The 25375-nt window shown below is 45.5% G+C and overlaps 1 protein-coding gene across 4 annotated transcripts in view; it reads left to right on the top strand.

Moving 5' to 3' along the window:
• SPTB (spectrin beta, erythrocytic) overlaps positions 1 to 25375 on the top strand; it is a 115351-nt gene that overhangs the window by 33184 nt on the left and 56792 nt on the right. For all 4 annotated transcript variants that reach the window (XM_088797368.1, XM_019733314.3, XM_019733313.3 and 1 more), the window contains exon 2: positions 20153 to 20351. In XM_088797368.1, the coding sequence (XP_088653494.1) occupies positions 20204 to 20351 (148 nt within the window). In that variant the 5' untranslated portion in view covers positions 20153 to 20203. The remainder of the gene's footprint in view (positions 1 to 20152; positions 20352 to 25375) is intronic.

Raw genomic sequence — 25375 nt, 5'->3', positions numbered from 1 at the left:
CTAGCATGAGAAGCTAGGGAATGTGATGGGGCTGTGACGAAGTAGAAATGAGAAAGTAAGGAAATTACTATTTTGTTTACTGTGAAAATTTGTGGCAAATAGACACAGATTTGTTGTTTTTTTCTCCTCCAATGGAATAGAAACACCCATCTTTCTCCCTGCATTGGAAGGAAATAAGGGGTGAGGGAGTCATGTGACAAATCTTGAGTGACAACTGCGTGACTGTCCTGCATCCTTCCCCTGAGCATCTCTTCTATAGATGTATCCTGGACATCAGGGGAGATGGTGGCTTCCTCATGTCTGCTCCTGGCACCATAATAGCCTTGACAAGTGCAAACATATAGGCTGCTTGTTTTAATAAAAAACCTGTCATCCAGCATTTAAAGGATCTACACAGATACCCAAAAAAGGCCAGATGGCCGGTACCTGTGTAGATGCCATGTAAACACTGGATAACATTTCTGGTAATTAAAAAACACCCTCAACTTCTGCATGTCCCCTGCTTTGAAGTACCCCAAGCAGAGGAGGGAATAGTTGGTGGAGAAACTGAGACACCAAGGGGGGCTAACAATTCATTCCTCTGAGTGGTGGAAGCAGCAGCAGACTGCAGTGTGGGTGACCCACACATAGTCAGGGAGGCCCCTGTGCCAGGCACTCTGTTAAGGGCTCTAAATACATTATCTCATTTGATCCAAACAGCCGTGCTGTGAGGTGATGACCGTTCCTAGCTCTGTTTTATAGATGAAGAAATGCAGGCTCAAAGAGTTTAGATAAATGGCCTAAGGCCACACCGCTAGTCAGTGGCTCCGTCCAGAGCCATCCCTGGGCCGTTTAACTCCAGATGCCCTTAACCACTAAGCCATACTGCCTGGGTCACTTCCCCAGATCAAAGTCACCTTGGTCTACTATTTGTGGCACTAAATTGCCTGCGTGCTACCCTCCAGTTCTTTCTGGAAGCTGGCTCAAGCCCTTGCTGAATGGAGGAGTATTACTACCGTATACTAGGGAACTCTGAGGCGTGGCAAACTGTGCGCAGTTGCTTGCAGACGATTTTAGCAATGACCACTCACTTCTCCATACCTTTCAGATGACCTATCCTGGCTTATGTGTCCACTACCCTGGCCACGCACACGTGCCTCCCTAGGAACAGCCGGCCCTTGGCAGCTCTTGCTGCCCCTTGCCCTCGCCAGGCTATTTGGAGTCAGTCCTCTTTAAGAGAGGAATGTGGACGCAGTTACTTTGCAAGCAGCTCTGCCTGATTACAGGGTGAGGCGCTGATGTGCTGTCCAGTTGGGAGCTTCTGGGTAGCCCACTGACTGTGCTCAGAACTGGGGGTACCCTTGCCCCGGGTGCTTTCAGGTGATAACATTTGCCGCGCTCTTTGACAGATACAAGGAGAGTGTTATCAAAGTGCAGCACCTGGGGAAAACTTCTGCAAGAAACCCTCTTTTAGTTTCACCCTTTGGGGTTTCCCTTCTGTAAATAGATGTGTGCTGTGTTAAGAGGGACCCTAAAAATAGAGCGGGACTTAAGAGGGGAGCTGGGGAATTAGCATTTCCCTTCTGACTCTGCCACTTGTTTGTCCTGGGAAAGTGACCGCACCTTGCTTTCCTGTCTTCTCTATGTCCGTGGTGATTTGGGGAGAAAAGGAGCTCGGAGATTCTCAGAGGAAACGTGGGGCTGCTGCAGGCCAGAGACCCAGTGTGTCTGTGTTCTGAAATCCCAGGATTGGATTAACTGTGACCCGAAAGGGCCTCTTTGGTCTCCCAACATAGATCATCTTTCTTTCCTGTTGTCTTTCTTGATGTTCTTGTTGCCTGGTGCTGAGCTGAATGTGGAAGAATCTGCCTCAAGTGATTTAAAAACTTTTTATAAGCGCCCCACTCCTTAGCTCTCCACATTCCTTCCTGCAGAGGGCTTGGGTCAGGCAGGGCTGGGACCACAGTGGCGAAGGCCGGGGCTCTGAGCCATACTGCCTGGGTTTGAATACTGGCTCTGTCACTTACTGGCTGATACACCAGGGTGGTCCCTCTAAACCTATTTCCTCACCTATAAAATGGAGATAATGACAGTGGCTGCCTCACAGGATTTGACGGTGTTTGTAAAGTCCGGTGCCTGGTGCAAGGTAAGCTCTCAATAAATATTTGATGACAACAGCTTAATAGCTGGAGAAATTCACTCCCTGTTATCCAGGTGAGGAAACTCGAGCACAGAAAGAGAAAGCAGTTTCTCCAGCGGTGCCAATGAGGAATACTTAAATTAGCTGCCTGACTGTAAGCCCCTTGAGGACGGGACCATCTCAGCATGAGCACATTCATAGTATACCTTCAGGAGATATTTGGTTGATTAAACTGATGTTCATAACAGCACGATCTCATTATTTTTAAAGTTAGCAATGGCCAAAAAGGATGGAGACAGCAGGAAAATGCAGAGGCCCTATACATGTATGTTTCTTCCTTAGAGAAAGGTGATCTCTAGCCTGGTGGTTAGCGCATAGGCCTCCAAGCAAGGAGCTCAATAAGTGCGTGTCAGATGAACGCCCAAATGTCTGAAGGGATGCTGAAGAAGGGCTCTGTGGGTCACAGCTTGGCCGAGCAAGACGTGTGAACAGGTGTTCTGCTTCAGGTCACAAGGAGGCTTCTTGAAATAGCCTGAGTTCTTTGGGGGAGCTGATCCCCACCAAGAGTGAGGACAGCTTTCTTAACTTGCCCTACAAGATCAGGGGTTGCATCTTAAACAATTCAGTTATGTATGTGACCATACATTTGAGGCAGTCAGTATTATCTGTGTAACTTTCATACCTTTTGCTTTTAGTATTTATAAAAGATACTTAGAGACCTTTCCACTGTGAATTTAAACAAATGCCACAAAATGTCTCCACTCTTCTGGTTCTCATTTCCACATGCAGGAAAGACTCAAATGAGCATGTTAGCCTTGTGGGATATTCTCAATGGCCAGAAAGGCAAGAAGTAGCTCATCGTCTTGGAAAGATTCTAAGGTAGAAATGGACCATTAGCAGCCTCTCTCTGTTTTAAAAGGAAAAGCTTTTCTTCTGCGGGGTGTACCACGGAGCAGAAGGTGAATTCTCAGGAGACCTGAATTCAACCTTGGCTTTGCCACCCAGGTATTGGGCAGGGAACTTGATCTGTACGTCTTTGTTTAACTGAAACCGAGATCAATAGTACCTCCTCCACCTGTCTCACAGGGTCATTAGAAAGATCAAAAAGAAATTAACTGCATAAGAAAACTTCCTTATAAACATTGTTTACATGGACAATGAATTCATCACTCCCTGTCATCAGCACCAAACTCAAATGCCATCTCCTCCATGAAGACTTCTCTGGTTTCTTTAGCTTTCAATATTTCCTCTTGCCTCTGAAGTCCCACGGCATTTTCTTCATGCCTCTCTTTAGACACTCACATAATTCGGCCTCATTGTGTCATACTTACTAACCATGTCTTAGGCAACTTGAGGGTAGAATCCCTGTCTATAAAATATGTATATACTCCATTATAGTACCTTGGTTGAGAAAACCCTCTCATTATTTGAAAATAAATTGTAATAATTATTCTACATCATCATCAGAACAGTTCATACCAGTGGGCCTGCCAGACAATAGGTGCTCAATAAATGTATACTTTTAGTCTTTTCATTGATGTTTGTTTTTAGTTTTAATATTTTGTTTTAGGTATATTAAGGTCTACTTTACATACAGTAAAATTCACTCGTTAGTGTACATTTCTATAGGTTTTGATAAATGCATACAGTTGTATAATCACCACCACAATCACCCCCCAAAATTCCTTCATACCCCTTTGTTGTCAGCCCCTTTCCCCAACTCTAGCCCCTGGCAACCATTGATTTGTTTTCTTCCTTAAAAGTTTTGCCTTTTCCACAATGTCACATAAATTGAATCATACAATATGTAGCCTTTTGAGTTTAGCTTCTTTCACTTAGCATAATGCATCTGTGATTCATTCATGTTGTGTGTCTATCAATTTTTCTTTTTATCACTAAGCTGTATTCACTTGTATGGATGTACCACAGCTAGTTTATCTATTCATCAGTTAATGAAGATGTAGGTTGTTTCCAAGTTTTGGTCATTATGAATAAAGCTGCTATAAACATTTGCATAGAGGCTTTTGTGTGAACCTAAGCTTTCATTTCTCTAGGGTAAAAATACCTAGAAGTAGGATTGCTGGGTCATATGGTAAATGTGTGTTTAGTTTTATAAGAAACTGTGTTTCAAAGTGGCTGTACTATTTTTGCATTCCCACCAGCAATGTTTGAGAGTTCTAGTTGCTCTGCATTCTGACCAGCACTTGTTACTGTCAGGTTTTTGTTTTTAAGCCATTCAGAAAGGTGTGTAGTGGTTTTAATTTGCATTTCTCTAATGACAAATGAAATTGTGCATCTTTTCATGTGCTTATTTGCCATCCATATATCTTTTATTAATTGAGTTTTAATTGACATACATTATATTAGTTTCAGGTATATAACATAATGATTCAATATTTGCATATATTGAGAAATGATCACCACAAATCTTAACATCTGTCACCATAATGACAGAATGTTTCTTCTTATGGTGAGAACTTTTAAGACTTACTCTCTTAGAAACTTTCAAATATGTAATATAGTTTTATTAGCTACAGTCACCATGCTGTATATTACGCTCATATGACTTAGTCTGTAACTGGAAATTGGTACCTTTTGTCTCCCTTTACCAATTTTGTCCCCCCCACTTCCTTATCCCCACCTCTGGCAACCACCAATCTGTTCTCTGTGTCTATGAGCTTAGTTTTTGTTTTCTGGGTTTTTTGACATTCCACATATAAGTGAGATCATACGGTATTTGTATTTCTCTGACTTACTGCACTTAGCATAATGCCCTGAGGTCCATCCATATTGTTCCAAATAGCAAGTTTTCTTTCTTTTTTTATGGCTGAATTTGTGTGTGTGTGTAATATTCACATTTTCTTTATCCATTCATCCATCAGTGGACACTGAGGTAGTTTACATATCTCAACAATTGTAAATAATGCTGCAATGAACATATGGAGTGCATATATCTTTTCGAATTAGTGTTTTTGTTTTCTTTGGAATTGCTGTATCATGTGGTAGTTCCATTTTTAATTTTTTGAGGATCTTCCATATTGTTTTCCATAACGGCTGCACCAGTTTACGTTACCACCAACAGTGCACAAGGGCTCCCTTTTCTTCACATTCACACCAACACTTATTTCTGTGTTTTTCATGATAGCCATTCTAACAGGTATGAGGTGATATCTCGTTGTGGTTTTGATTTGCGTTTCCCTGATGATTAGTTATGTTGAATACCTTTTCATGTACCTGTTGGCTTCTTTGGAAAAATGTGTATTCAGATCCTCTGCTCATTTTTTAGTCAGATTGTTTTGTTTTGTTTTGCTATCGAGTTGTATGAGTTCTCTCTCTATTTTGGATATTAACCCCTTATCATATATATGATTTGCAAATATTTTCTCCCATTCTGTAGAACGTTGCCTTTTCATTTTGTTGATGGTTTCCTTTGCTGTCCAGAAGCTTTTTAGTTTGATGTGGGCCCAGTTGTATATTTTTGCTTTTGTTGCCTTTGCTTTTGGTGTCAAATCTGAAAAATCATCACCAAGACTGATGTTAAGGAGCTTACCACCTATATTTTCTTTTAGGAGTTTTATGATTCATCTCTTACATTTAAGTCTTTAACCCATTTTAAGTTAATTTTTGTGTATAGTGTAAGATAGTGACCCAGTTTCATTCTTTTGCATGTGGCTGTCCAGTTTTTCCAACACTATTTGTTGAAGAGACTGTCCTTTCCCCATTGTATATTCTTGGCTCCTTTGTCATAAACTAGTTGATCATATAATGTGAGTTTATTCCTGGGCTCTCTATTCTGTTCTATTGATCCATGTATCTGTTTTTATTCCAATAGCACACTATTTTGATTATAATACCTTTGTAGTGTATTTTGAAATCAGGGTGTGTGATGCCTCCAGCTTTGTTTTTTTGTTTGTTTTTTTCCCCTCAAGATTGCTTTGGCTGTTCAGGGTCTTTTGTGGTTCCATACAAATTTTAGGATGTTTGTTCTATTTCTGTGAAAAAGTAGTGCCATTGGAATCTTGATAGGGATTGCACTGAATCTATAGCTTGCTTCGGGTAGTATGGACATTTTAATATTCATTCTTTCAACCCATGAGCATGGAATATCTTTCCATTTATTTGTGTTGTCTTTAATTTTTTTTCCATCAGTGTCTTAAGAGTTTTCAATGTACAGGTCTTTCACCTCCATGGTTAAATTGATTCCTAGGTATTTTATTCTTTTTCATGCAATTGTAAATGGAATTTTTTTTTAATTTTCTTTTTCTGATAGTTTATTATTAGTATATAGAAATGTAACAGATTTCTGTGTATTGATTTTGTATCCTGCAATTCATTTATCTTTTTTTAATAGTACATCTGTACAAATATTTTGCTCACTTTAAATTGAGGTTTTGTTTTCTTACCAATGAGATTTAAGAGTTATTTACATATTTTGGATATAAGTCCTTTATCCAGTACGTATCTTGCAAATATTTTCTTCCAGTGTGCAGATTGTATTTTCATTCTCTTAACAATGTCTTTTGAAGAGCAGACACTTTTACTTTTGGTGGTCAAATTTTTCTTTTATGCTACCTGATATTTTATGCATCATATTTTTGGTGTTGTATTTAAAATATTTTGCTTAACCTAATATCACAAAGACTTTTTTTTCTGTTTTATTCTTTTCAAAAAGTTTTAAGTTTCATGTTTTACATTTAGGTATATAATTTATTTTGAGTTAATTTCTGTCTATGGTGTGAAGTTTGGGTTGAAGATAATTATTTTTTTCATATAATGTCCAGTTGCTTAGTACCATATGTTGAAAAGATTATTTTTCATGAAATTGTTTTTGCACCTTTGTTGGTAATCATTTGGCTATATATGTCAGTCTATTTCTGGACTTTTTCTATTCCTTTGATCTGTCTGTCTATCCTTTGCCATACTATACTACCTTGGTGACTGCAGCTTTATGGTAAGTCTTGAAATCAGGTAATATGCGTCCTCCAATTTTATTCTTCTTTTCAAAATAGTTTTGCTATTCTATTTTCTTTGCATTTCCAAACAAATTTTAGAATCAGCGTGTTGATTTAAAGAACAACAAAAAATCTTGGGATTTTTGATTGGCATTGCACTGAATTTGTAGATCAGTTGGGGAAAGTTGACTTCTCAATAATACTGAATCTTCCAATCCACGGTCATGGTATATTTCTCCATTTATTTAGATCTTTAAATTCTTTCATCATTTTTTGTCATAGTTTTCAGCCTATAGGTCTTGTACATATTTTTTGTTCTATTTATACTCCAGTATTTTATGGTTTTGGGGGGGTGCTGTTGTTCAATACAAATTTATTGAATTAATGAGTAAACAGTGCCAGCCTGCTTGTGAATGCTTGTCTTGATTCTCTAGTCACATACAAGATGCTAGAATAGGCGTTGGAAAACTCATCAACGCCCTTGGGTTTGGCCAGGCCAGCAGTGAGGCTGAGAGGTCTAAGTATAACTCTAACTCTAGAAGGCTGGAAATATGGGTTTCATTCAGACACCCTTGTCATCTCGTTCTTTAACCTTGGACACAGCTCTATCTCCCTGCCCAGGGACTCCCAGCACAGGTTGTACCTTGAGTGAAGTCTACTGTTTTCAGGGACTCTGGGCACAGCTGGCTTTTCCTGTAGGTGCAATAGACGATTACCTCCGTTGCGTGATCTGCCTGTGCTGAGAAGCCTGTCTGACCAACCACTTCTCACCCATTGGCCTGGTTTGGCTCCTAAACTGCCTCTTTCATATGTCTCCTTTGAGTAAGGTGTTCTGTTTCCACAAGGCCCTTATTAATATGTGTTCCCTGGAAGGGATACTCTGGTCCCTTGGAAAAGTAGGTACTCACATCTGTTCTACCCAATTAAATGTACTAATTGAGCACCTACCATGTGCGAGGATTTCCAAGGTGAAAATGGCATCCTTTTCTTTAAGGGGTTTATAATGGTAGGGAATTCGTTATCAAAGTCGATTTTATTTGAAGGAGGAGTTGCATGGTAGGTCTGAAGGGGTGCCTCTTGGACCATTCAACTCAGTGGAGGAACCTGGCATCAAGGGAGTTTGGGAGAGCGTGGATGCTTGAGGCAAAGGTGAAGGGAAAGAGCGTTACAGAAGGGGCAGTAGGCTAATGACAGTAGACTCCACCTACTGCACATTTTTCTCTTTGTTATCGGAGTGTGCATATTAAACAGGCCCATAAACCTGATACTAAGAGATACTGTATATTATTTGTCAATAACAATACCTTAGGGTTATATGGTATGCAGTTTATATATCATTTTCATATAACTTTAATCTGTGCAACAGCTTTATGTGGTAATGGTAGTTATATAAATTAGGGTACCCTAACTGCTCTAATAAAGAACTATAAAATAAAATTGTATTTCTTGCTCACATCATAGATGAGTAAATGAGTGTAAATTGAAGGGGAGGCTTGACTCTCCCTCCCCCGCAGTTATCTGTGAAATCAGGCTCCTTCCATCTTGACCTCATAGTCAGGTTCTAGGAATTTCGAGGAAAGAATAAGAGAATTATGGAGAAGGTTTTTATGGCTGAGACCGGGACGTGGTGGTGCCCATCACTTCTGCTCATCTAGTCACACAGTCACACCTAACTACAAGGACAACTGGAAGACGCCTCCAGGCTGTGTGTCGTAAGAGGAGAATTCTGACACTGGTAGGTCCAGGCAGTCTCTGCTACAGAAGTATGAGGTGATTCCCTTATTTTCAGATGGGAAGACTGAGGTTCAGAGAGGTTAAGTGACTTAGAGAAGAACACACAGCTACTAAGTATAGGAGTTAGGATTTCAACCCAGCTCTTCTGTTTTGATAGAACAGGAACAATAATAATGGCAGGAATCACAACAATAATAGTAGCTAACAGGTTGTGAGTGTGGCTGTGTATTAAATGGGACAATATGCATGAAGGTCTTAGTAAATTCCAGATTCCCTTCCTAGCCTTGGGCTCTGCCACACACTCCTACAAAGAGCCAAGTCGTTTTCCTGAGGACTGTGGGCCCCAGAGGGACTGCATGAGCAGCAGCTGGTGCTTCTCTGTTGGCAGAGCCCAGGGAAAGGGGCTGAATAGACAATAGTGGCCGAGAGGTGCTCACTCTGCAAGCCTGGGAAGTTGTACACAGCAGAAACTGGCTCTGCCAGGCCTGAAGAGGCAGCACTTGCCTTTGCTGCAAGACTGAAAGTGCCCCTTGTAGGCAACGCCCCATGTGTCTCCAGGACAGCTACTGCGTCAGGCTGGTGCTCTGTCTGGCCTGGGGAAGTCCTCCAGCCAGCACCTGTTCCCTCAGGAGTCTTGTGGGCCTGAGCAACTTTTAAAAGATTCATTTTAATTATTTTAAAAGCTCTAACATGAATGAGTAACTAAATTGGCACCCATACTTATCTATTATTTATAGGGTTGACTATTAAAATAGCTCTTTTCGTTTGTGTGGCAGAGATGCATGGATAGAAACCATTCTATGACTGACATTTCTGTGACACAAGAAGGAAAATATAAAAAGACTTCTCAGCTAAGCGAGGTAGGGCTTCCCTGTCTAGAAGAGTTCTGAGTAAGAAGCTGCTGCTTTCATCAGGGTTTCGGGTAAGGAAATTAAGGCATGGGTTGAATCAGAGCTGCTCTGAGTGGTTTCAAGATTTGTAGACATTTATAGAGCTTGGGCTCTGCCCATCCCTCCTGCCACCACAGTCTGGCCAAAGAGGAAGAGACGGCAGGAACGTGTGGCCGAGGCAGCGGGGGCAACAGTGGCAATCAAGGCATCGATGTCTAGCCTGAATCCACAGCATTACTGCTACATGCCACATTGCTAGCCCCCTCGCCACCTTGACCTCTTAAACTGGCCTCCAAATACTGTGTCTTCTGCAGGAACCACTCTTATCCTCTTAAGGAGCAGTACTTTTCATTTCTTTGTTCTCATCCACTTGTTCAACACTTTATAGCCTCATTTCATATACGTGACATTATGCTGGGTAATTAGGACAAAAAGAAGGAATAAGGATGTCCCTGCCTTCAGGTAGCTTACAGTCTATTGGAAAAGACAGAGAAATAGACTATTGTCCTACAGTGTGGTTAAGCGCTTTGATGAAAGTGAGCACTGAGTGTGATGGGAACCGAAAAGAAGCACTCCCGTTGCTGCGGGGGATAGTGGTGGAGGTGGGGAGGTTTCTTGAAGGAGTGAAGGCTAAAATGAGTTCTTAAAGGACAAGAAATTATTCTGAAAAAGAGAGAGGGTATTCTGGGTTTGGGGGACAGCATGTGTGCAAAGAGCAGGACCAGAGAGAGCCAGGAATCTGAGTAGAGTTCTTATGGCAGAGAGAAAGGGTCAGGTGGAAATAGTGTTCAGGTAGGGCTAGATCGTGAAAGGCTTTGACTGTGATTTATTAGGGTCTTAAACTTACTTCTGTGATAGAGAAGAGCTATTGAAGTATGGTAGTGACGTTATCATATTTGTATTCTAAGATGATCTTTCTATCAATTTTTCTTCAGCATAGAGGATGGGTTGGCATGGTAGACAAAAGAGCAAACATGGATATAAAGAAGTCAGTAGGAAATCACTAGACTTGAAATGATGGTGGCCAGAAGTGAGGGAGCCGTGGAGACAGAGAATAGAGATTTGAGGGGCATTGAGGGGACTGAGGTAGTGAGATCCTGGGATAGAAGGAGAGGGATACAACATGACTCCAGGTTTTCGTTTGGGCCATCCGGGTATTGGTGGACTGTTAACGTGACAGGAAGGACTGTGACAGGGATGGTGATAGATTGAGTTGGGGGTTGTGTTGAGCATGAGGGGCCTGTGGCCCTTCCAGGTGGATGTTCAGAAGGCCGTCAGATGTGATAGGTGGGAGTTGAGGAGATAGATTTGGAAGCCATTAGCATGAGATGGTAATTCAAGTCATGGGAGTGAAGGAGATAGTCTAAGACGAGTGTAGACAGGAAGCAGTAGAGAGGGCCCAGGACAGAGCTCTAGAGAACCTCACCATTCAGGGCACAGGGAGAGGAAAAGTAGCCGACAGAGCAGACCAAGGGGGAAGGGCAGAGAGTTAAGAGAGAACAAGAAGTATGTCCTGGAAGACAAAGGATGTGATTTCAGGAAATTTGGGGATGGCCAACAGAGCTTAATGCTTCTGAGAAGTCAAGATAAGACTGGAAAAGTGTCTATTGTTTTAAGCAACAAGGAAGGAATTTGTCAGTACCCTTTGGAGAGAAGTGTCATGAAGTGATAGGGGAAGCCAGATTTCAGTAAATTCAGGAATGAGTTTGGTATGGGATGAGGAAGCTCTCATGAATATACGTAAATATGCTGTGTCTGTTTCTACCTTAGGAGCAGAGTTCATCATACCTCTCAGTTCATCGTTGTCATTTTCTAGGCAAGGCCCCTCTCTTGGTTGGTTGATTGATTTTCCATTTTCCATTCCCCTTGCTTCATTCACCTAGAGGCAACCGTTTTCATGGGTTTTTAAGCATTTTCCTTTTGTTTGTATATATTCTTATATGTTGTTTTATATGCATATATTTTTAAATTATGTCAATGGTGTGTTATAGATCTCATTCTATTTATTTTATCCAGCACTATGTTTTTAAGATCCTCCAGTGGTACCATGTGTCCTCCATATGTACATTCCCATTTTACTGCCTATCCCCCAGTGATGGACACACAGGTTATTGCCACCTCCCTGCCATCACAATCAATGCTGCAGTGAACATCCTTGCATATGTCCCCTTTTAGACCTGAGAGATTTCTTTGGTCTCTGTGCCCAGGAACAGAGCTGCCGATGTGCAACCTGCCTGAGAACTGGCAGACTGCCCTCCGGAATGGCTAGGCCAGTCCACATTCCCACTCTGCACATCACGGTTTACAGCTCACATTTTCCAGCTTCATAATGTTTGCCTGTAGTGTCTCCTTGTTTTAACCTGCATTTCTTAGGCAATTAATGACCTTGAGCATCTCTTCATAGTGTTTTACCCTTTTGAATTTTTCCTTTTCAGTAAATTACCTGTTCATATCCTTGGTAACTTTGTCAAGGAGTTTGGCTCTGAAAGGGAGGGGAGAAAGGATGGCAAGGAGTTGTTTTATTTGAGATGGGAAAGACTTGAGCATGTTAAAATGAAGATGGAAGGGAGAAAAGCCAAAGACTCATCTTCCTCCTGGGATTGGAAGCATGGACAGAGGGCAGGATGATGAGGATGTGGCCTCCCCCAGCCAGAGCAGTGAGACTGGGGGTGGGCAGTGGGGCTGAGGAGGGGAAGTGAGTGCACAGATCATCATCAGCTTTCCCGGAGCCCATCTTGACTGTCCCCTTCACTGCAGTGAAGGACCCATGGGCTTGGTAGGAGGGGAAAGGCAGCCTCACTCAGATTCTAGGAAAGTCTTATGCATTGTGTTTCTAAATGTTTGCAAATTAGATTTGTTTTAAATTGCAAGGAGAGAGGAGAGGTGCCTCAATTGGAGCGTATGGGATGTGACACAAATAAAATTGTAGAGGCACATGGCACAACGGTGGGGGTGGGGGCATGAGGACCCTCCTGTTTGGAACAGAGTTAGCATAAGAGAGAGTAAGAGCTCAGCACAGCATGGTGTGGGGCTTTGGATTAGACTGTGTGCGAGAGAGTTGCTGAAAGCTTACAGAGCAGAGGTGTGTCATGAGAAGGGCTATGCAGGACGGATTGAAGAGGCTAAGCACGCACAGAGATGGACCATTACACAAGTCCAGGTGGGAAATGGTAAGGGCCTGAAGTGAAGGGGGAGCTTTAGAACATAACGGGATAATGAATGGAAGACACGTTGCAGAGGCATCATGACTGGCCTTGGTGATGAATACATACTGAATAAGTGCTCACTACACATAAGTGGCGTAATTGAATGAGGAGTGCGTGCGTCAAGGTATGTGGTACGACAGGAGGGTTTAAAGAGACTCCAGAGTCTGAGCTTCGGTCTCTAGGAGGAGGAGAACATTTATTGTGCACCTGTAAGTCCCACACACAGTACGTACTAGGCACTGGAATACAATAGTGGATAAGACAGACATGACTACTGCCTGCAAGGAACCTGTAGTCTAGTCAGGGAGAGGCACAAACAAAAGTAAACTGGCAGGTGTATGAGTAACCACCATCATGAATGGGTCACACGGGTGCCCAGACTGAAGACGATGACTTGCCTTAGATGTGGTGCGCAGGGAGGAATTCCACAGGGGAGAGATAGCTAAGAGGAGACCCGAGGAATGAGAAGGAGCCAGGCAGGGAGAGATGCTCCAGGAAGTGTCCCAGGCTAAGGGTACAGCGCACACAAGAGCCCGAGCTGGAGAAGAAATGGCAAGTTGGAAGACCTGAAAGGAGGCTTGCAGGTTGTGTGTAGTGAGTGTGGGAGCTGAGCTTGGAGAGGGAGGCAGAAGCCAGACCACACTGGGCATTAGGACCATGGTAAGGGGTTGTTGATGTTTACGCTAAGTTCCAGTTGTACCTAGGGAATATGACCGGTGTTTTATAAAATTGATAAAATTTAAGTTTAATAATAAACACTTTTATTGTACAAGGTTTTGAACAGATATCAGAAGTAGAGAGAATAGTATCGTGAACCTCCCTACGTGTGGCTCACCCCAGGTCTACAGTTATTAAGGGTTTCTCACTTGCGTCATCTGCTCCCCCCTTTGCTGAAGCATATTTAAGCAAATCCCAGGTGACGTGCCATGCTCCGCCCCCTACATTCTTCAGCATCTCTAAAAAATGTGTTCATTTTCTTACATAACTATAATGCCATTATCACACCTGACATAATTGACTCTAATTCCTGGTTATCATCCAATATTGAGCCTATAATTCACATTTCCCTGATTGTCTCAAAAAATGTGTTTTGATAGTTATTTGATTCAAGATCCAAACAGGCTACAAACTCCATTCAGTTATTACATCTCCTAAGTCTCTTTTGATCTACAGCAGTCCCTACTTTTTGCCTTTGTGTGTGTGCGTGTGTTTGTTGTAATGCCATTGACTTGTCAAAGGTATGGAGTCAGTTGTCTGCAGAATGTCCCACATTCTGGGTTTGTTTCTTTCCTTCCTCATGTTGTCATTTAACTTGTCTCTCGGTCTCCTGTAATTCCTGTATATGGGAAGTTAGCTCTAAAGACTTGATCAGATTGAGGTGCAACTCTTTTGTCCTTTATTCTTGTCCTTCATTCAAGAGGAAGGACATTGTTGATGTCCTTCATCTTGCATCATATCAGGGACACACAATGTCTAGCTGTCGAGTGATGTTAAGATTGATCAGTGAACCCAAGTGTTGGGAAGTTGATCCCATTGCATAGTTCCCATCAATCTCTTATCTAATGATTTTGTTTTCCTTATGATCTTTTCTGAATCAGTTACTTCACTCAAAATAGCTCAGTGATTATTTCAGTCTATTCTTGACCACTTCTGATGTTGAGACTAAACTACTTCCCTGTGCAGTTTTCATCAGAGAAAAGAGAGGTCACTGTGGGTATTCTGGAAAAGCCTTCATGGAAGACAAGAGAAACTGGGCATCAACTTTTCCATTTAACCACCATAGAATGTTACCTGTTTGGGGAGAGGAGGCCAGTGTCTATCTTGAAAGAAATGAGTTGGCAGAGATAAGAGGTAGGACTGGGTTGTAATAACTTTCTGTGAATGTAGAGCTCAAGAATCCCAATAGACGATAGTCTTTGAAAACTATGTACATATATTAAGAGTATCGTCTCTCCTGTCTCCTTTAATCATTCCCAGTAGACATTTGCCTCTGTGTAGAGCGTGAGGTACTGCTAGATGCTATTAAGATAGAGGGCTAATGGTACAATCCCTGTGTCAGAGCTGAGTTGCACCTGTTCCCCAAACAAATCCCTGTAAGACCTGTTGGGGCCATGATCCCACCACCTACCCCATTCCAGCAGCTGCACCATAACTGGAGCCAATTCTTAATAAGAGATTTTTCCATGATGAGGGTGGACAAGTTGTGACATGTGTGCCTGAAGTCCCTGCCTGGTGACAGAAACTGGAGCAGAAGGGTTTGGGTAAGGTCTTACCAAACAACAGTGGGCTAGAAGGACCAATATATTGCAAATGCATGGGGGTCCTTGATGATGGCAACCCCAGATGGGAATCTTGAGACTTTAAGATACCCAGACCACACTCTGCACTGATGGACTGGGAGATCGGGATGGGAAATGCAAAATGTGAAAAAGCAGAGTGTGCTCCAGGGCGGGGAAGTGGCTTGGTGCAGGCACTCTTGGTGATGTCCGTCTGCTGGCAAGGTCACCCACAGGTGGCATGCTTACCTGGGCATCAGTGTGACCCCTTGGTCTTGAAACCCTCTTGTTCTGCTGCCCTGGGAACCATGTGCTCAGCCTTAACCATATTGAAATTGAGCTGTAATTTCTCGGTGATGTCTGGTAGACAGATGGAGGTGCCAGACTAGAGCTTAAGGGCAGGGAGAAGGTTAGGGCTGGAGATAGATTTAGATTTCTCTGCACTGGGCATCTCACTGGTTTTTCACACTGTTTTAGTGCACATTTGTGTATGTAACTATTTTTTATGTTCTGTTTTTTTAAAATTAGTTTTTATTTTTCAATTACAATTGACATTGGGTATTATTTTATATTCATTTCAGGTGTACAGCATAGTGGTTAGACATTTATACAATTTACAAAGTGACACACACCCCCGTAAGTCTAGTATGCATGTGGCACCATACACAGTTCTGTAAGGTGTCTGTGAATGTGCAGTGAGATTATGATCAGAGGGAGCGGAGGATATTGCCTTTTGTAATTGCATTGGCAGAAAACTTAACCAGGGACACTTCAGGATTTAATCTCCTAACCTGGGTTGCCGTAGTACCAAAATATGTTAAAAGCAGGTTTGGGGTAGCATGCGGGGGCAGGATAAAATAGACAACAGATGAGGAGGGGGTTAAAGCTTACAGCCAGAGAGAAAATAAAGGTAGAGTGGGTTAAACTCTCTGTTTAAGTTAGATGGGCTATTGCAACAGCCTACACTTGTGACTCTAGGGCAGAGTGGCATCACGCTGTACTTCCCCGTTTCCCACCCCTGAAGGAGACCTTTGGGCTTTGTTGATTCTCACATTTGTGGGAGGAGGAGATGGGGTGGGGGGAGAAAAGAAAAGCACATCTAACCTCTTCTGCTCAGCACTGTGCGGAGGGCCGACGTGAGTTCTAGCTAGAGCTCTGGAACCACCTGCCTGCAGGCGGGGAAGGAGCTGCCACCATCCACCCAGAGATTAACTGGACATAGCGCAGGAGGTTGAGATTCCGAGGCCTAATACCTGATCTCAGAAGTGGATGGGTTCCGAGGCACACATGCGAAGGGTGGTGGAGCCGTGGATTGCATCAGTGATGCTGTGAAATCCACTAACCAAGCAGTCACTCCTGCTGCAACTGAGTGCCTCGTGCGAGCAGATGAACTTTTCAGTGCTGAGCTGTGGACAAGTCTTCTAGGGACCCATTCTGCTGAAAATATCACCTGGGGGCAGGGTTGCGAATGAGCCTGTGGACTGTGCAGTTAGAGACGGGCCTGCCCCGCTGCTAGACTGAAGGTGGATGGACAGGAAAGGTGGGCTTTCCTGAGCACCGGCATACAGGCCAGAGAAGACCCACCTGCATTTTGACAGGGGGCTGGTGGCTTACGAGAAGGACTTCTTGGGAGCTGGAGGGTGAATTGGGTAGTAACTGGACAAGGAACTACTTCTTAGGTCTTTTTTCTTGGGTTTGCTGGCGGGGGTGGGGGGTGAGGTGCAGTTGAGGGCCTGCTGTCAGCCATGTTCTTCCTGCCCTCCATACTCTGCGAGGGCCACTCTAGATACATAGACGACTTACAGCCTTCAAAACCTGACCCTCATCTCCAAGTTCCCCCTAGGTATCAACTTAAATGTCATAGCCATGACTCCTCTTGGTTTAGGTGTCCCCACCATGACCCCCCGACATATGCTATTCTTTTCAGTCCTGATGGTTTCTTTACTGCCAGACCTTCGAAAGGGCTTTCTGACAGTAGTGGAAATAGACATGGGTGACACTGGGAAAGCACTGGGTTAAATTTAGTTTTAGGCATCGGGTATGTGGGGGTTTTTTTGTTTTGTTTTTGTTTTTTTGTTTTGTTTTTGTGGAATAACCGTGTGTAGCTTTCCTGTTTTCTTATTTTCTTCTCTTCTGCCTCTCACACCTAATTTCTCCAAGATTCTCCCCTTACTACTGAGCACACCGGCTGCCCCCACCCCTTGGCTCTGATGGAATGCCATCTGGACAGGCCCCTGGAGTGGGCATGGCTGGTGGGGCAGAAGGAAGAAGGCCTCCTTTTAGTTTCTGAATCTTCCCTCCTTAGTGTTTGTCTTCAGGGACCTGACCCTTCCAAAAAAAAGAAAAGAAACCTCCAGGCTTGTGTATTTAGACACACATATGTGTTTTTTCACATTCAGGGCAGAGCCACTGCCTCGCTGCTGCCTTCCTTCTCTGAGCCGCAGTTACAGGAGGCATGGTGTTTTTAAGCAGGATGAATTGCTATTGAGTGGCTGCTCTTCTGCACCCGGGGCCATCAATCTTGTGAATGCTGGGCTGCTTGCTCAGGCTCATCTTTCTGGGGCAGACTTATTTACAGAGCCACAGCAAAGGTAATCTCACTCCCCCAGCCCCCCGGCTTGGGCCCCTTGCAGCCACTCTTAAAAATAGCCCAAGGCAAGGAGAGCCAGGGTCTGGTTACCTCCTGCACGCAGGATCTGATCTCACCTCGCCTCCTGCACCTGGCAGCTCAGCCTTTCTGGGTGCTGGGTCCCTCGGCCTATCAGCGGTAGTTTCCCTTCACCGAAGTGGGGAAGGACACCAGGAGTAGGGAGTCTTTCCCAGCTACCTTTGCCCACCCAGTTGGGTGGGAAATCTCAGCGTGGTAGTAGCGTATCCATTTGTGGAAGATGATAAGCTGTCCAAAGGGACAATGGCGTTCTGGAGCACAGGCCATGGGACATGCTGTGTTTGGGGTAATAAATGGCTTCGCCACCTTGCGTCTTCCCTTCCCTGAGTAGCAAACACCTTTGCCAAGTCCTAGAAGCTGGGGAATGCCCTCTGTCCCCATGTGCCATGTTCTTCCCCCACCTGCTTCTCTAAAGTGTGCCCAGTCAGGGGGGATAAACGGGGGTGCAGCTTGGCCTGTGTTCCCAGCCACGGCAGTGGTTTCCTAGGTGACCTTGGGGAGGCGTCACGCTGTGGTAGGCCTTGGTTTTCTTCCTTGTGCACTTAGGGTGGATAATTCTGGCTCCTGTCTTACCTCAAAGGGATGTGGGGGGATCGATTAATCAAATGGGGGGAAAAAGAGTCTAACGTGATTCTGTCTGAAAAACAAGGGCTCTAGCTCTGCAGTTACACGTGGATTGGTGAACTTGCTTCCTTTCTTTCCCAAGTGTGTGCCTGTTTGAATGGGTGAGTATGTATGTTGGAGTGTGTGTCTGTGATGTGAGTGTGTGCATGCATACACTTGTGGAGGCAGTGGTTTCCCTTATAGCTCACTAATTGTTACATGTGTCATTTTCCTGCCTCATGGCCTCCCCACCCCTCCCCCTTTTGCTCTCTTGGATATGAAGACTCTGTGCTCTCTGGTCTCTCTTACAGGCTTGATCCTGGAGTCCCTTAAGCTCCCTGGAGAGATGAATGAATGACAGGTACAGGGGAGGAAATTAAGGCTGAAGGAAAGCTAGTCATTTTCCAAAGGGCTAAGACACCAAGACTTAGCCCGGTGCCTCTAGCCTCCCGTCCCACTTTTATCCCTCCCCCGGCCCTTACCATCCAGCTATGTTGTAAGGTTCCTGATTTTACCACGTTCTTTCCCCCATTCAGGACTGTGCACCTACTCTTTCTTCCCTTTGTTTGGACTCATCCCTTTCCATTTTCTCCCTTCACAGGATGCCTCCAACCTTCCTTTAGGAATCAGCTTACACTTCCCTTCCGCTGACACCCAGCCCTACGATGTGTCCCCCACCTTTCCCATTCTTTCCCGATGGTGGTACACATCACACTTATTGTAATTGCTTATTTAGCCATCTGTCCTGCTGCCTGATATAAGCTCCATGAGGACATGAACTTCTCATCTTACTCATAGTTGCCTGCCACCTCATTGGGGCTTGGTACATATTTGAATTAATCATGAATGAATGAATGAATGAATGGTGGGTGAATGGAGACCCAGTACTCCAAATGCCTATGTTCATTGCATAGATGAACACCCTCAGCTCCAGTGTCCTGGGATCCCCTCCCCACCACCACCCCACCATCATGCTCATGGCCTTGAAGGGGCGCAGGCTTGTGTGGGCTCCTTGATCTGTCCTGGAATTCAACAGGAGACCTTGTGTGAGTACCTGGTCACACTTTAGAGGAGGCAAAACCAAGCGCCCAGGTTTCTGAATACTTGCAGCTCGGAAAGAATTCAAAGGTCTCTTGGGCAGCCTCTGGGAGGAGGAGACTGCCCCCAGGCACCTGCCTGGGCTGGTGGCACCAATGGCACCTTGAGGCTCACATTCACCTCCCTTCCCACTGATTCGGGTTTGAGTCAGACTCAGCCAACTTCCAGCTTCTCCCCGCTCCTCCTCTGTCCCCACTTCCCCACCACTTGGGTCCTGGCCCCAGTCCACAGGGCGGGGTGGGGCTGCTCTTCCCAGCTCATCCCGCCACAGGCTCCCAGGAGAGACGCCCCTCTCGGGGCTCCCTCGGCGTGGCAGTGGGTTTGGAGGAAGCGGGCTTGCTGCGACTGACGTCTCCACCTGCTGGCCATCCTGACCCTTGCTGCATCAGCTCTCCATCCCTGCCGCTACTGCCGCTGTTACTGCTGCTGCAATATTTTATATCCAAGGACCCTGAGACCCCGGCTAGGAAGCGTGCCCAGGCAGATGGCACTGTGTGCTGCTCCCGCAAGGATCTACTCCTGTTGGATGCTCCGAATAAGTTTCCCCTGAGAAAAAGTCCAAGGGGGTGGGAGCTTACCCTCTGACTGTGTTCCTATCTCCCTCAGGGACCCTTCCATGAAGACTGAGGCAGGCGTAGCTGCTGAGAGCCTGCTGACATGACATCAGCCACGGAGTTTGAAAACGTGGGCAACCAGCCACCGTACAGCCGGATCAATGCCCGCTGGGATGCCCCGGACGATGAGCTGGATAATGACAACAGCTCAGCCAGGCTCTTTGAGAGGTCCCGGATCAAGGCCTTGGCAGGTACCATTTGGGGCCGTGGGGGTTAGGGGAACTGTTCTCATAATCCTGAGGTTCACTGCCCTCCTTGCCTGTGGTGAATCCTCTGCGTGCATTGGCGTGAGCCCTGGCAGGGTGGTGATGGAGACGTGGTTGTGTGGCTCAGAGAGACTGGGCCCCCTCGGGAGGGAGCACAGGCTCAGGCAGCCTCTGCTCTCACGTGTCCCCCACTTCTTCCCAGGCGGGAGGTGGTGCCAGGTGGGCTGTGCTCTCTGCCTCTGTCCTGAATGACCTGTGACCGGTGTCAGAAGTAAGAGAAAGTCTGGGTGAGGGAGTATCTGAGGGGCTGGACAGCTGGGCAGAGGAGCGTGGGGCCTCTGTGTGCACCCCAGTCCCGCCTGGTCCCTGGTAGAGGAATTATCATCATCCTCTCTGTGGTCCCAAAAGGAAAGAGTGATTTGATAGGAAATTGAGAACAGATAGTATCCTCCCCACACTGCCTCAGAAGGGAGGATTTTCTGGACTAAACCTCTTATCCTTAAACTGGAATTAGATTTTTACTTAGAAGGTTCATAATAGATTTGTGTGTGTGTGTGTGTGTGTGAGAGAGAGAGAGAGAGAGAGAGAGAGATTAAATCTCCAGTAGAGATGGCTTCTCCTCCCCCTGCTGGCTGAGATCTTATTCTTGAGATTTTTTTTCCCCCCCCCACCAACCCCTGCGACCATTGCCTCCCTAGAGCTCTGCCCAGGGGAGCTATGTTCTGACCCTAAGTCCTTGACCAATAGAGAGTTTGAGTTATATGGGGTGATGGGTGGGTGTGTATGGGGACAGCGTGGGTTACTTCCCCTCCTCTCCCAGTGATCGGCCCGTCAGACTTGTGTCCCCCATCGTTGCTTGTTCCCATCTTCTGCCTTATAAGAAGGACACAGCCTTCCCATAAGCACTTTCTGTAGTGATTCTCCCACCGCCCTCATTGCTCATGGCCCTACCTGAATTTCATGGCAGTATTCTTCCAACTTCCCTCTCTCTACTCTGCTCCCAGATCCCTTGCTCTTCAGGTGACATTGAGGCATGAGCACAGCCCTAGACCCCTCTGAGACCATAATGACCTTTTACCTCAGGAGTGTCTGGGTTTCCCATCCCTATAAAAGGAATGGGTGTCTCATTCCGTTGTCATGGTAGGGAATCCATTCAGGTCTCAGCTACCACTATTTGTGTCCTTGTTCTTTGCAAGAAACTCCCTTTCTTTTTCCTTCATCACCTCCTCACCACCTCCTACCCCACAAAATCCTTCCATGGTTTTCCTTGGGGACATATAGTAGCACTATCCCCTTGCTTTTGCTTATGTAATTTTAACCTCTTTAACCAAACTCGGAACCCTTGCCTTTGGTTTTACCTTCTTTATATCTCATGCTGGCTGGATCTGGCTGCAGTGACCCGGGTGAGGTGGCTGGAGGGAGGTGGGAATCATATTCCATAAGGTTTGCCAAAGGATAGTTTGAGGAGTTGGGACTGTCTTTTGTGCAGGGATCATTTGATCTATTTCACAGATACCCTGTTTTTTTAAGAAACCAAGGTAAATTCCTTTTTAACAATTATCTGTTGTACTCCTACTATGTGTAAAGCTAAACTCCTGGCCAGACATGAAAGTAGAGGGGAAACCACAGAGATGAATTCTACATAGTATCTGTCTCTAAGGAGTTTATGATCTATTAGGGACAAATGAACCATGTTCATAATTAATTAGCATGAGTAGAATTAGAGAACTGGAGGAAAGGCACATAATTAAATAGCAGTGAGAGAGCAAAGGAAAAGAGATGGAGGGAGAATCAGGGACTCGTTTGTGGAAGAGGTGGCTTGGGCTAGGGACTGAAGGGTACATGTGACTCTGACAGGCAGGTGGGCTAAGAGTTTGTCCACTTGGCCTGTATGTGTAGCCGGGTGTGATGGGCAGCCTGGGAGACTAGTGGACAGGGATTGATCAGGTTAATCAGGAAAGAGACTCCACCACCTTCCCTATTCCTCACCAAGAACACGCATCTGATCTACCAAAGAATCTGGCCCCCAGGGAGAGAGGAACCGCAGAGTATAAAGATGCATGGACCTTAACCATTCAGAACATCTGGCTGACAAGTAAACATGGAAGTTTGCAGGACTTTTACAAACAAAAACCTAAGCAGTTTACTGACTTTCCTAAGAGTGCACTCTGAATGACCTGTGAGAGAAGCTCAAGCTTGAGAAGGTCCCAAGTAGAGTGAGTGGCTGGATGGACCTATTCTGGTGGGCAGGCAGAGCAGAGGAAGGAAGTGTCAGAGAAAGGAAGTTTTAACTTCTGGACCTCATCCTCCAGTGCTGCCTTTGGGGCTGCGTTGGCAGTCTAGGCAGGGGTCAGCCTTTCCGAAGAGGTTTAGGAAGCAGAGGCTAGCTCCCTTTGGTGCCTGTCGTTTCATCATGCTCCGTGGCCACTCCCCCACGCCTACGGGTAGGACAACAAGGAAGACGTTGGTTCTGTGCTCCTTATAGATGGTGGTGATCTGCTTTGTGGGTCTATGTGGCAAGGGTGGACAGATGGGCTGGCCTTGTCTTTCTAAAATTGAAGGTTCTGGGGTGAGGAGGAAATGTGACAAGACCCAAATTCAAGTCCTGGTCCCACTCCTAATGCTACTGCTATGGAGGAGGGCTGGGTCTATTTCCTGTTTTATAAAATCAGGACAGTTGTACTTTCCCCAGGTTGTTGAGAATATCAAGTCAGATAAAGTTTATGAAAGTTGTGTAATACCGTGTTTCCTGGAAAATAAGACCTAGCTGGACAATCAGCTCTAATGCGTCTTTTGGAGCAAATATTAATATAAGACCTGGTCTCATATGATATGATATATAAGACTCAGTATTATATCATATCATATATCATATATCATATCATATCATATCATACCTGGTCTTATAGTAAAATAAGACTGGGTCTTATATTAATTTTTGCTCCAAAAGATGCATTAGAGCTGATTATCCAGCTAAGTCTTATTTTGGGGGAAACGTGGTAATAAAATACTAGGTGAATGTTCGTATTTACAAGAAATCTTCTTAGCAATAATATCTTTCTGTCCCTTCTACAACTTCAGACATTCCATGTCATTACCTCAGCCATTGTCCCAGTTACCCCTTTCCCTCCCATGTCCTAGAAGGCTTGGGCTGGAAGACATAGCCAGGCCCAGGGAAATGAGGCTGATGGTGCTTGTGCTCGGTGCTCTTGGCTGGGTCCCCAGAGACCCAGTGCCCATGGGGATGGAGCACCATGCTGAGCAGATCTTTCTCCTCAAGGCCATGCAGCCAGGATCCCTTCTGCCATTGGCTGGGAGCCCAAGAAACCAAAGGATGAGTCTTGTTAGATGCTTTTCCTGGTGTGACACCTCCTCTGGGCCCTTTTCCACTTTAGTGACCTGTGGTTAGAAGACTCGCATTTAGTTAACTGGACGCCACCTTTTCTGCCTCTTCAGTCAACTTTCTCTTAGCTCCAATGGAAATACTCCCTGTTCTGCCTTTTAAGACATTCCCAGCTCTTCTTCCCTGGGCCAAAGTTAAAGCCATCTCATTATTCTGCGTGGAATCCGCCACATTGGTATACAAACACCTGACCTCTCTCCAGAATGAATTCCTCTAGATTTGAAACTGCAGATCAGCCTGACTAAAGTGAAGAGGGAGGTGGGTAAGTAAACGCTGCAGAAGGCTTCTGGAAGGAGAGGGATTTGACCTTGGCAATGCCAAGGAGGGGAATATTTGCCCAGTAGGTCTTTGGGTAGATGTTAGCCTCTAATGATGGCAGCTCTTGATGAGGTTCAGTGGTGGGTAGCCAGGAGGCTTCTTTCTGAATGGGGGGCTGTCCTCTGCTTTGATGATTGGCTCACCTTCCTACTTTCTGGATCTGCTTTGAAAGATCAGAGGAAGGGGAACAGCTGAAAAGGCCAAGGTCCTATCCCTCCAAGAAGTTCCAGCCTTGGTGTTTCAAAGCTCCCAGTATCTCCTAGAGCCTACCCTCATTGTCACTCACACCCTATTTCCTGTCTGTCCCCTTTTCATACTGGGAGCCATTTGGTAAACATTCGTGGCATCTGGATGAGGGATGAAGCACTGCAGGCAGCAAGGAATTTACCAGCCAGAATGCCCGCCCTCTGTGCTCTCTCTTCTCATCCCAGAGGAGGCCTCTGCCTGCCTGCGCACCCTCTTGCATCTGGCGGTGTAGTCCGGTAATGCAGGGCAGATGTGGCCCAGCGGGGAGAGGAGGAATGCAGCAGAAAGGTGCCCTGAGAAGAGAAACCCTGAGCACTAGCTTCCCTCCCCTTCCTCTTTCCCACCCACCCTGCCTCACCCATGCATACAGCTTGGCATCCCAGCTCCTTCGAGCACGGAGGCATCTGGGAGGTTGCAGGGCAGAGAGCAGTCCAGGCCTCCTGAGAAGGCCTGTGAGAAGGAGAGCGCCGGACACGCCCTTCCTCCTCCTCTTTGGCCCTTTGGCCTACTGAACTATAACTGAGGGAGAGACTCCACAGAGCTGCCCTTTTCAAACAAATGCACAAAATTGTGTAGCCCACTCTGCAACTGGAATCCAAGTGATTGTTTCAAACTAGAGGGCACCTCCTTTCTGCCTTCTCTTTGTAGCCTTCTTACTAGACATGAGATGAGGCTGAGGGGTGAGGTAGTTTGAGGACAACTCAGAGAATGCAACAGGGCAGCAGATGCAGTGCAGGCCTCGTCCCTGTTCTCTGACGCACATGTTGCTGCCACTTTGAACCTTGAACATCTTCTAGACCCACTGGGCCCGGGCCCCAAGGTTGAGTTCTGTGACCAGTAGATATTCTGTCAGCCTTAGGATAGTGGCCCTCAGGCTCTGCTGCTCCCTGCCCACCCACCTGGGCTCCCCACAAACTCCCCGGAGAGGATGGCAGGGGCTCCTTCCTGACTTTGGTGGCAAAAGATGATGCTTGGCTCTCCCTGGGCCCCTTTCCCCACCTGCACCCGGATGGCTCTGAGCCCAGATGCCCCCGTTGCCTGA

Source organism: Rhinolophus sinicus, chromosome 3 (genome assembly GCF_057876585.1).
Source record: "Rhinolophus sinicus isolate RSI-liver-muscle chromosome 3, RSI-T2T, whole genome shotgun sequence".
NCBI classification, from domain to species: domain Eukaryota; kingdom Metazoa; phylum Chordata; class Mammalia; order Chiroptera; family Rhinolophidae; genus Rhinolophus; species Rhinolophus sinicus.
Note: the sequence above shows the minus strand (reverse complement) of the source record. Positions and strands in the feature narration are given on the sequence as shown.